Source organism: Aegilops tauschii, chromosome 7 (genome assembly GCF_002575655.3).
Source record: "Aegilops tauschii subsp. strangulata cultivar AL8/78 chromosome 7, Aet v6.0, whole genome shotgun sequence".
Classification (NCBI taxonomy): domain Eukaryota; kingdom Viridiplantae; phylum Streptophyta; class Magnoliopsida; order Poales; family Poaceae; genus Aegilops; species Aegilops tauschii.
The window spans coordinates 27,022,446-27,035,169 of record NC_053041.3 but is presented as its reverse complement, the minus strand read 5'-3'; the positions used below and the strand labels follow the sequence as shown (position 1 = coordinate 27,035,169).

The window sequence follows — 12,724 nt, the reverse complement described above, 5'->3', positions numbered from 1 at the left end:
AATTTATCCTCAAAATTAAGTTTTTTTGAATTTTTGGTCAAACTGTGGTCAAACTACTTATTCAAGAAATATTAGTGTTACTAAATAATTATTGTTTTTTAGAATAATAATTTCAAACTCAAACGGTGAAACGTGTGATTTCATGCTCAAGTTCAACTCCTAAGGGTTAATAGGATTGACAGTTTACTATTGTCAGGAAAATAACAAGTGCGGACTTGGAAACTAGGGGGAATAGAACTCGGAAGTTAAGCGTGCTTAGGCTGGAGTAGTGAGGGGATGGGTCACCTGCCAGGAAGGTAGACGATTTGGAATGAGTGCTCCACACTTGAGCAGTGATGAGGGGTGATTAGAGATTAAATTGTCAAACAATTGAGAAATTTGAAAATCAGAAAAAAAAAATTCAAAAAACATTTACAAAAAATATCAAAAAATATTATTTAGTATCGGTTGGTGTTACCAACCGGGACTAAAGGTGGAGCTCCAGACAGCGGCCACGTGGAGCTCCTTTTGTCCCGGTTCGTAAGCCAACCGGGACTAAAAGTAATGAGCATTAGTCCCGTTTGTTTTGTCCCGGTTCTAGAACTGGGACTAAAGGCCCGTTTCTACTAGTGGACATACATACTACCCACCACCTAGTCCGCACACGAGGCGCCTAAAGCCCCCTCTACATGGACTGTGTTTTGTAAGGTACCTGAATATCTGTACAATAAAGTATGTGGATTCTTGTAACAACGGGATGTGACTTGAAGTGATGAGATGGAAACAAAGACGATTTACCCAGGTTTAGGCCCCCGCCATGCGAGTAATAGGCCTAACCCTACTTGTCTGAAATTATGGATATAATAGAGGAATAATGCTAGACTTACGTAATGCTAATTATGGGTTTAACATAATGAGCAACATGGGGACTTATGATTGGAGATGTAGGAGGAACAATCTCATATTCTTTATCTGGACCCGACTATCCCTCGCTTGTAGCGAGGAAGTAGGAGAGCTCGCCTGAAGTGCCTGCACCAATGGGCTGGCCCAACCCATGAGGCGTTAAGCGCTCATTTTTTCTTTCTTTCTTTCTCGCAATTTTGTTTTAGTTTTTTTGCTTTTTCACCTTTTTTATATTTTTAAAATTTTCAAAATATAGGTTAAACTTTACTTTACATAAATTTTTCAAAAATTCTTAATCATACATCTGAAAAAAATTAAAGGTGTACAGAAAAGTGTTTCTGATGTGTCCGAAAAATGTACAACATGTATGAAAAAGTAGATATCAAAACATAAATATGGAAAAAAAAATCTCAATTATGTATTTAAAACATGTTAAACATTTATGATTTTTTTTTTCTTGTTGTGTACAAAAAATGTACACGGTGTATGTAAAAATGTAGATTTTGTATGAAATGGTGGACGTAAAAATGTAAAATAAAAAATGTTAAACATGAATTTTAAAAAATGTTTAATATATGTACATACATGTTTCTAATGTATATGAAAAATGTATAACATGTATGAAAAAACTGGACGTGAATACATAAAATACGAAAAAATGTTAACCATGTATTTTTAAAAATATAAACATGTATAAAAATATTCATGGTGTATACAAAATATAGAAGGTCTATTTTAAAAAACAAAAACATTTTTTAAAAACTGTTAATCATGTATTTGAAAAATGTTAGTTATGTGTACAAAATTATTTTTGATATATATGAAAAATGTACAATGTGTATGAAATGAAATAGGCATGAAAACATATATTTGAGAAAATATTAATCATGCATTTGAAAATAGTTAAATGTTATTATAAAATGTTACTGATGTATACAAATTATGTAAACTGGTGTTGAAAAACCCCCCAAAAAATAAGAAAGAAACAAAAGAAAAACCCACAACAAGAAAACTGAAAAATAAAACAATAAAACCGAAGAAACCAGTGCAGAAAAGAAAAATAAACAAAGGAAAACAAAAAACAACAGAAAACCGATAAAGAAACAAAAGCCGTAGTATAACGAAGAAAAAAAGAAAACCTGGGAAACCGATTAAAAAGAAATAGATAAATAAACGTTGAAAACCGACATAAACCATGAAGAAAAACACAAAAAAGAAAGAAAAAAACCCATGAAAAACTGTAGAGAAAACACACAGAAAGGAAAGAAAAGCAAAAAACCATTGAAAACCATAAAGAAAATCACGGAAAAACAAAGGAAAGAAGAATGAAAACTTAAAACCGGACCAACGAACCAGCAGACAACAAAGAAAAAAAGCCATCGAACAGCGGTACATCGATCGAGCGAGCGCAACCTGGTTTGCTAGGCACGATACAATGCAGAGAGAAGAAACGGCCTGCCCAGTAACAACTCGAAGAAAAAACCTCAAGGCGGGACCAGCATAGGACTCTCTAAGTCACCACGCTCCTTTTTGGTGGTGCAATTAGATCTTCTTTTTCTTAGATTTATATATTAATACATTTTACGTAAAACGTATACTCTATCCTATCCATATTAATTGAACTAAATCAATGAGCGACAATTAATATGGATCCGAGGGAGTTCATGCATATGAGTATACACGTCTTCAAATGCTGCCGCTGCGAATCACACGGACCACCCAAGACAGGTAGAAAATTTTCACAATGAATCACACGTTAGGAATAGCATGCGATCAGTACTACTGTATTTAAAACGGAAGGCAGAGGTGAAGGTGGACTCCATCATATATTAATCTTAAACTGACTTGAGATATTTTCTATCAAGAAATTAATTTATTTTATTGCCAAAATACTTTGGACCGTGAGTTACTAACATACCACAATTTTTCATTTGGATGTAGTAACAATACTCTATAACTATGCATCTCTTTGAGTTTCCGCAAGGAAGGGAATGAAGATTGCATTGAATGCCCTTTCGGCAAGACGGATGGAATGCATTCTAGGCCTGCAAAAACATACTTGGCCAAAGCAACGCGTTCCGAAATCATCTAGTTCGAAATTCGATAGGTCTTGTATAACGATCCGGAGGGAGTAAATGGTACGCAGCAAAACAAAACAAGTTCCACAATAAGAATGGCATGAAAAGGACAAACTATAGTATTGCACATCAATCGGTAAAATAATTATATAAGTTGGCTTAACAGTCAGTAAATGCACCATGTAAGGTTTACAATCATAGGCCATTTGAAAAGAAAAAACATTACACGCATTACATCTTCTTCTTGCATTTATTTAAAGCAAACTAGCTCGATCTCAAATGAGCTAGCTTGTAGATCCCAAATAGATAGTAGTGGGTCATATCACACGATTGGTTGTCCTGCAACCTGCGACGTCAGCACGCAGCAGGGCGGAAACCCACGGACCCGCCGCCGACGTCGTAGAGAACCTCGTAAGTCTGCTGCTGGACGTTGCCGATGAAGCCGACGGATTCTTCACCGGGGGTGGGCGCGAACGCCAGGCAGCCATCCAACATTATGGATGCCGGGTCGAGCTCCAAGGTGGCGCCACCAGCGAATACGAGAGAAACCTTGGGGACCTTCACCTCAGGGAAGCGAGTGAAGTCGTAGCATGTGTCGAGGTTGCGCACGGGTGCCGCCAGTGGGCCATATGCTGCCATGGCGCTTCTGAACGCGGCTCGCAGTGCAGCGTACGCTGCCGGTGGCAACTGCGTGACTACTGCACCAGAGTCCATCACTGCGCCGCCGGCAAAGGTAGCCGGCGGCACACCAAGTCTCTTCCCGGCCATGGTGATTGCCTCCAGGTGCACGATGTAGAACGTCGGCGCATGTTTGTTCTTGAACAGGGGCGTGCGTGCGAACTTGGAGGAGGCCTCCGCCGGCCCGCCCAGCGAGAGAAAGCCAGAGGAGCTCGGGTGCGGGATGCAGTAGGAGAAGGCGTTGCCGTAGGCCTCCGCCGTCTGCTCCAGAAGCGACCCACCACCGCCGCCGAGGGCCAGAACGCCGGCGGTCTGGTCGCTGAAGGAGCCCCTCACGGCATGGCTGCATCCGAACCGGAAGTCCTTGACTAGGATGGTGGGGGACATCGTCAGCGTGTCAGTGACATATGTCCCGGACGTTGCCCTACCGTCGCCATAGTTAACAGTGTACTTGCACTGGTCCGTGCTGCCTGAGCAGCCATTGCCGTAGCTGCTGCCGAGCTCCTTGCAGGCTGGGGAGCCACAGGGGATTGGAGCGAATGTACTCGACTTGGCCGGGTCATAGAATGGGTCCTTCTGAAGGTGGCACTGCGGGATGGGGCACGGGAGGCACTGCACCCACGGGATGTCGCTGCTCGTGTCGACGACCACCGTCTGGCTCGCCGTTGCGTGGTGCTCGCCAGTCGCCGTCTGATCAGACTTTTGGATCTACAAAAATTGTACAGATCAGTTGTTACCCCATTTAGATATACAGGCTTTCTCATTCTCACTGGAATCTCTGCCACCCAACTTTGCTATTGGCTATTGATACGTCAACGTGAGGTCCTGTTAAGGTAGCAAGTGTATTTTTGTTTGCAAGAAAAGTGTACTAAAATCTCACTTAAATTGATACACACCCCAAGTACGTTCACCAGTACTTCAAAATACCAAGGATTAGCGTAATATGTTATCCGGCCGGTTCTCACCGATTTTGACGTCCCTGAGTTTTGCCCCACTGCCGCCTGTGATGCCGGCATGTAATCCTGGTTAGACACCTTGGTAGTTCTGGCAATTATGGGTACACCCGCACCGGCACTGCCAACATCGGCGGAGAGCTGCGTCCGGATGTTGCTGGTGCGAAGCTGGTCCCACAGGAGCATGTCATCGACATCAACACCCTTATCCACCGTCGTTGCCCTTGATGATGACGACGAGCATGGGCCGTGCGGGCGGTTCATCGGCACCCAGGCGGTGCTGTTGCGGGACGGCATTACTGTTCACCGTCCAAGCACATGTTAGCTGAAGTTAGTATTATATTTATACAACCGCTCGTGCATCACCTGATATAGCGGCCAGGGTTTACCCTTTTTGAAGAAATATATACTACTCCCCCTGTAAGCTAATATAAGAGTGTTTAGATTACTAAAGTAGTGATCTAAACGCTCTTATATTAGTTTACGGAGGGAGTACTCCACAAACTTACCCTTGTGTCCAGAGCAGACTGCATCGTCTGGGATGTGCTTCAGGGAGCTTGTTGCCACGACCATGAACTGATTGATTTCATGGTGATTTCCCTGAGCCGCATGAGCACCTGCATTTGCACTCAGGCAACAAGAACTAGACAAGATGATCAGAAGAAGTAGCGGCTGCAGAGTGGAAACCTTCATGTTCACGAACTAAATGCCTTAATGTTTAGGCAATGCCTTGATGAGTTGATGGGATGATTGATGATTTCTGCAGGTCGATCAGCTCTATTTATAGGGAAAAGAATGCATGCATGGATGGGCGGACGTATGATGGAAAGCAGCCATACCCGAAATTGATTCCCACGGCCCCTGAATTGCTTGCACGAACATAGACGCCTTTGCTTTACAGGATTTGATCTTCTCCTTTTGTTTTCATTATTGTAATTAAGTTTGTGGGTGCTTTCATGCTTGGCCGATGCTTCCCCGCGACACACGTTCTCCATCATTGTCCTTGTAGTGTATAATATGCGCACATATGAGTCCACCAAGCTCACCAGGCGGTGCATGGACCTCGACATTGTATTAACCATGAGGTTCAATGTCTGAGAGGCTAAAAAATCATTTGTATGTTGTTACTTTCACGACCTTCCTTTATCGGCTTGACCCATTCGGTGAATTGGATATGTCCATACAACTTGCAACCATGAGATTTGAGCCGACACAATAAATATTAGAATGGAGTGTTATGTTTAAAGGGCACGTCGATGATGCGCGTGAGTTTATCCATTGGTTAGGACGGCGCGATGGAAGTAGACCTGAAATCAAGAACCATCAAAGCTAGGGGAGGAGGATTGGCATGGTTGTGGTGACAACGTGGCTCGCCGAGTTGAGAGGAAGACGAGTGGTGGGCATCTAAAGTTAGGTTTCAAAAGAACAGAAAATGCTAAGGATGAAGGCATGAAATGGAGATGTAATGATCAAAATTAATTTTTAAAATTTCAATGTTATATGCACTAGCTAAATGCATAATAATAACGCATTTGTGCAGGTCACATCAATATGTTACTAAAGATATGTGGTTTTCGCTTTATCACCTTTTTCTCTTAAAAACTAATCTTGGCCTAACCTTTGAGAGATAAAGCAGAATTCTCAGAGCCTTCCAACAAAGAATATATTCTTTAATGATGACATTCTAGGCAGCCTTCTTAGAAAAAGCAATAGACCACTTCCTGCTTATTATCAGGTTATGCGTGGTTACTTAACTATGATGTTATGTGTACTTTAATTTAAGCAGGTGCAAGAACAAATTAATAAGCCAAAGTTAATTAACGTCCCTGTGTATAGAAATTGTATGTGAATGCTTTTTTTATAACACATATGTAAATACATTTGACTACACAAATCGTAAAGTAGGTAATCAAATACTCGCTTATCTAAGCATATTTACTCGACAAAGTTAATTTTTTTTGTAGGCCAATTCACAACTTGATAATGATGAGCGGTTCTCGTAAATGATTTCTTGGCCCATTGGTTTAGATCCCTCAAACACTAGGCAATATTATATAAATATTTTGTTGCACAGATACTATCCGTGAGGACATCAAAAGAATGGAGCATCAATGTTTGTTCATCAACACCTGTATATAGAATTGACACGCAAGTTCCATGCAAAGACTAGGATAATAAAAGAAAGCCTAAAGTACCTATGCTCTCCAGAGAGAGAGAGAGAGAGAGAGAGAGAGAGAGAGAGAGAGAGAGTAGCTTGCTAGGTTCATTGGCTTCATTTAGGAAATAAAAATAATTAATTACATTAGTACCACGAAGAAAGAAACATGTTCCCTCCAGAGAGATATTACTGGCAATCCGTTGGCCCTTAAGAAAAGAACATCCGTATATATAAGGAAAGGATTAAAAAAACCCATGATTTATAACCTACCTTTTCTTTTCCATGCATGGTTTTAATATTGATTTGTGGACTTCCGCACGTAGCAGAGAATCGTGCAAGGCCAATTGCAAGAAGCTAAGTCAATCATGTTCAATCATGCATGCATATCTTTCAGCCTTTGCATGATCTTCTGTACTAGGGCTTGGTTACTTGTTTATTACTGTGATAGGGAGCACATTACTTAGACGTGCAAGGCCCTGGAGTTCAAGAGGTGAGAGAGGTTGTGTTTTGATGAGAGAAAGGTGAAAGTAAGTCCCAAACATAAGACAACATATATCGACACAACCTATAATTACCTTACCAAAAGAACAAGGTGACAGTTTTAATTTGCCACGTGCCATTCATAACAAGATTTTTTTTCTCGGATGGGTGGATCAGACGTAGACATTACATTTCATAATATGGTAGATGCATATTGTGCCCAAGTTGCCAATATTCCTTTTGAAAAAGAAATAAAAATGTGACTTGCATGTGCTGATATGATTCGCCGATACTCTGGCAGTTGCCTCCATTTGGGAACTACTTGCTGACCTTTAGGTAGAGCTTATTATGCACATGGCGCAGTCAAGCAGTGACCTCCAAGTGAAACGGCATGAGGAAGCATTAGTCACCCTGCTCTGGACATTGTCCATGCACATCGGCATAACTCTCAACCTGCCTATTTAAGTTGGTAGGCGACACACCATTAGAGGCTGTTCAGAAGAGGTTGCATCCTTGTGTGCAGGATGGTCAGTACAATATAATATGGACCAAATACCTAATAATTTGCTCTGTAATTGGTTATACCTGTCTTCATCAAGAGCAAACGTCCCAACAAATTAATAAGCCAAAGTTAATTAACGTCCCTGTGTATAGAAAATTAGAAATTGTATGTGAATACTTTTTTAGAACACATATGTAAATACATTTGACTATACAAATCGTAAAGTAGGTAATCAAATACTCAGTTACCTAGAAAGCATATTTACTTAAAAAAGTTAAGTTTTGTAGGCCAATTCACAACCTGATAATGATGAGCGATTCTTGTAAATAATTTCTTGGCCCATTATTGATTTAGATCCCTCAAAAACTAGGCAATATTATATAAATATTTTGTTGCACATATACTATCCGTGAGGACATCAAAAGAATTGAGCATCAGTATTTGTTCATCGACACCTGTATATAGAATTCACACGCATGTTCCATGCAAAGACTAGGATAATAAAAGAAATCCTACTGTAGCTGGTGCGAAGCTGGTCCCACAATAAATAGTTGGGTAGAGTGTTATGTTCGAAGGGCGTGGTAATGCACACGGAACATGAGTTTGTCCTTTGATTAGGGTGACGCGATCGAAGTAGACCTGAAAAGAAGAACCACCAAAGCTAGGAGAGGATGATTGGCATGGTTGTGGTGGCATAACACTAGTAGAAAAGGGGGCTTTTGTCCCGGTTGGTAAGAGCCTTTAGCCCCGGTTTTTGAACCGGGACTAAAAAATTTTATGATATTTTTTTTTGAATTTTTTTTTTGCGATTTTTTAATTTTTTTTTTGATTTTCAAATTTCTGAATTATTTTAACCTCTAATCTCTAATCACCACCCCTCATCACTGCTCAATTTATCCTCTAATCTCTAATCACCCCTCATCATTCCAAATCATCTAACTTCCCGGACGGTCACCCATCCTCTCACTACTCCAGCCTGAGCACGCTTAACTTCCGGGTTCTATTCTCCCTCGTTTCCAAGTCTGGACTTGTTGTTTTCCTAACAATAGTAAGATGTCAATTCTATTAACCCTCAGGAATTTAGCTTGAGCATGAAGTGACGCATTTCACTGTTTGAGTTTGAAACTATTGTTTTAAAAAACAATAATTATTTAGTAACACTAATATTTCTGGAATAATTAGTTTGACCATTGTTTGACCACAGTTTGACCAGATTTGACCAAAATTCAAAAAAACTGAAATAATTATTTAGTAACACTAATATTCTAGAATAATTAGTTTGACCATTGTTTGACCACAGTTTGACCACAATTTGAAAATTTTTGAATTTTTTTGCCTCTCCAGATCTTAAAAGCCCCGTATCTTTTTTTCTGTTAGATTTTTGAGGATTTAGAAAATGTTTAATGGGATTCCCCCTGTTAAATTCGGATGTAACTTTTCGAGTAGATGATTTTTCATATAAAAAACTTTTTCATCCGAGTTCGTATGCAAAAGTTATGCCCATTTTAAGAAATTCCAGAGAGATTTTGCAAATAAAGTCGAAATTCATATTTGTTAATTTTCCCAACAACTAGACACATATCACATGGGAAACTTATTTTATTTTATTTTTTGACATTTTCATCATTTTTTTTGTTTTTCTAAAACTGAAAAGGCAGTCCACCGGGGGGGGGGGGGGGGGTAGAGTTTGAGAATCCCTTTAGTACCGGTTCGTGCCATGAACCGGTACTAATGCCTCAAAGCCCATTAGTACCGGTTGGTGGCACCAACCGGGACTAAAGGTTACTAATGAGCATCGCACCCTTTAGTCCCGGTTCGTGGCACCAACCGGGACTAAAGGGCCCAGGTGAACCGGGACTAATGCCTTAGCCGCACGAACCGGGACCAATGCTCACATTAGTCCCGGTTTGTGACTGAACCGGGACTAATGTGAAAATTGCCCTGTGACGAAAGCCCTGTTTTGTACTAGTGTAACGTCTCGCCGAGCTGAGAGGAAGAAGACCGGTGGGCATCTAAAGTTAGGTTTGAAAAGAACAGAAAATGCTATGGATCAAGGCATGAAATGGAGATATAATGTCAAAATTATGATCTGGAATATCAATCTCATGTGCACTAAATGCGTAATAATAACACATTTCTGCAGGTCACATCAATATGTTACTAAAGATGTGTCATGTCGACTCTCGCTTTTGCTTTATCATGATGATGTCTAATTTCTTAAAAGAACTAATTTTGACCTAACCTTTGAGAGATAAAGCAAAATTCTCAGAGCCTTCCAACGAAGAATAATATAACTTTATTACTCACATTCCAGGTAGCCTCTTTGGAAAAAGTAATTGTCCACTTCCCGCTTAATTACTCTCGGTTTATGTCTGATTGCTTAACTACTACGTTATGTGTAATTTAATTTAAGCAGTTCCGAGAACAAATCCGTGAGAGGTAATTAAAAAGCAAAGTAAATTAATGTCCCTGTGTTTTGAAATTTTATGTGAATAAATTTGCTTATACAAATCGTAAAGTTGGTAATGAAATACTCAGTTATCTAGAAAGCATATTTACTTGACATATATTTTTTTGTAGGCCAATTCACAACTTAAGAATGACGAGAGATTGTCGTAAATGATTTCTTGGCCCATTGGTATAGATAAATATTTTGTTGCACATATACTATCCGTGAGGACATCAAAAGAATAGAGCATCAGCGTTTGTTCATCGGTATCGTATATAGAATTGACGTGCAAGTTCCATGCAACAACTAAGATAATCAAAGAAAGCCTAAACTAGCTACTCCAGAGATTAGGTTGCTAGCTAGGTTCATTAGCTTCGTTTAGAAAATAACAATAATTAATTACGTCAGTACAACCAACAAAGAAACATGTCCTCTCCCAAAGAGATACTACTGGCAATCAGTTGTCCCTTAAGAAAAGAACATTCGTATACAGAAGAAAAGGATAAAAAAAAACTCCATTCGGCTGGACAATGATGGCTGCCAGTCGCATCATTGGCAGGGACACCAAGGGAGTGTAAGGCCCCTACCCGATCTGATCCTTACAATCAGAGATCATTGAAAAATTAAACCCATTAAGCTACGCGTGAAGGGCGGCCAACCAGTTATGCCACGTGGCGCAAGCTGGTTGGCCGCGGTGAGAAATCTTTTGAAATTTTTTTAGATGAAGGTATGGATTATTTTTTAAATGTATTTTTTTAGATGGAGATGAGGACCTCTAATATTTTATAAATGGAGGCTTATGGAAAGTGGCACTCGTTGGTAGGCTATGGTGGTAATTTTATTTTATTTTTTACTTTTTTAGATGGAGGTGAGAATTTTTTTTCTGAGATGTTTTTTTAGATGGAGGTGAGGACTCTATGTATTTTTTAAATGGAAACATGCGCATAGCTTCCTCTTAAGCGACGCCACAGGGTGACGCCCCAACCACTAGTACATATAAAAGGGGCACAAAATCAAGACCATGTGAAACTAGCTAATTACCCTGACCAAATGGTTTGTAGTAATCTTACATAGAGAACACTGAGGAAGTGCATCACGGGAGTTGTACCCGTACCTAATAAGCGTAGATTTATAGTTGTAGCACATGGGCGGTGTGAGAAAGGTCAAACTATCAGATTAAGAGCTGATTAAGAAGAAGATCAGATTGAGGGGAAGCTACCTAGACCTGAGCGAGGAGGTCGACGGTTGCTGCCTGCGTGAGGTGCCGTAGAGGAGAAGAGGCATCGGGGATTAGAGAATCGACCGTGGTGTTATTTTTTGTATATGTAGGAGCGATTGTGCTGTTTTTTTGTTTTTTTACATCATGATGGTGGTGTTGTTCAAGGTGATGGAGCAAGATGAACTCTCAACAGGTAAAAGAGAGACGTTATCACGTCCATCCTTTCTGTATGTTTTCTGACTTCAGACTTGTGCTTTCTGTATATACTACTATCATCGTCTGGAATTACTTTGTCGGTCAAATAAATATATCTAGACGTATTCTAGACGGAGGGAGTACTATTGGGCGTGCCAGTCGATGCAAAGGTATGGAGTTCAAACTCTCCTTTGATGAAAAAGAAACTAAATTACTGCTTTCTAGGTGGTTCCTGCCGGCAAAATTATTGTTTGACACATACACAAGTACTAATCCCACACGAATTATTAACAATACCAATGCAGGTTAGCCAAAAACATCAAATTATCAATACATCAGCCAGTTAATCACGCTCTCCAAGTCGATCAGAAAAAACAAAGACATACTAAACTTCCTCGCAAGATACGTCGACGGCATGGGCGAGCAGCTTCTCTGACTTGACGCCGATGGCAACCGGAGAGCAGAGGTACTCGGTGGGCTGGCCGCCGTGCGTGTAGTTGAGCCCAGAGATCTGCGTCTGGAGCGTGCCTTTCAGGTGCACCTTGGCGTTATCGAACAGCTGGGACCCGTTGGGCGCCGTCATGGCCCCGGCAAACGCCGCCGGCACGTCGTCCGGCACGTTGAGGCTCGTGTCCACGACGGACTCCCGTATGAACTGGGGCTCCACATGGATGCCGTTGACAGGGCCGTCCTCAATGCTAATCCAGGTGATCGGCGTGTCGTTTTGGTAGAGGAGGGTGATGTTGACGCCCACGTACTGGATGCCGACGCGGCCGCTGGGGTTGTAGTTGTGGATGGTCATCAGCAGCCTTACCTGGGTAGGATTCGCCGCCGTGTTCACGGACGCAGTCACGGTGCCATTGACGACCGTGATCTCGAGCTTCTCGGAGCGCAGCGACACGACGACGGCCCTGGCGATGACCGCCACGGTGACTGCAGTCACCAGGGCCGCCACGGCGTACCGCGCCGCATCCATCAACCATCGGACTCTTGTGGGCTCGCCGTCGTCGTCATCCTTGCCCATAGAGCTGGCAAGATAACACTCTTGATGTCTTCTGCGTTTAGCACCTGCCTGCCTACCTACTACTCCAGTACTGCTGCAGTGTAGATATCGGTCGGTCGGTCTAGGG

The 12,724-nt window shown here is 41.3% G+C and overlaps 2 protein-coding genes across 2 annotated transcripts; both read right to left on the bottom strand.

Annotated features, from left to right (window-relative positions):
* Positions 1 to 3,082: 3,082 nt before the first annotated feature.
* Positions 3,083 to 5,370, bottom strand: LOC109768614 (aspartyl protease family protein At5g10770). The gene is made up of 3 exons (XM_020327364.4): positions 5,101 to 5,370; positions 4,604 to 4,890; positions 3,083 to 4,346 (listed from the first exon to the last, which is right to left on the bottom strand). The coding sequence occupies exons 1-3, from the start codon at positions 5,282 to 5,284 to the stop codon at positions 3,315 to 3,317; spliced, it is 1,503 nt and encodes a 500-aa protein (XP_020182953.1). The 5' UTR covers positions 5,285 to 5,370; the 3' UTR covers positions 3,083 to 3,314.
* A 5,533-nt stretch (positions 5,371 to 10,903) lies between these two features.
* LOC109768618 (uncharacterized) lies at positions 10,904 to 12,724 on the bottom strand. The gene has a single exon (XM_020327368.3). The coding sequence runs from the start codon at positions 12,616 to 12,618 to the stop codon at positions 11,980 to 11,982; it is 639 nt and encodes a 212-aa protein (XP_020182957.1). The 5' UTR covers positions 12,619 to 12,724; the 3' UTR covers positions 10,904 to 11,979.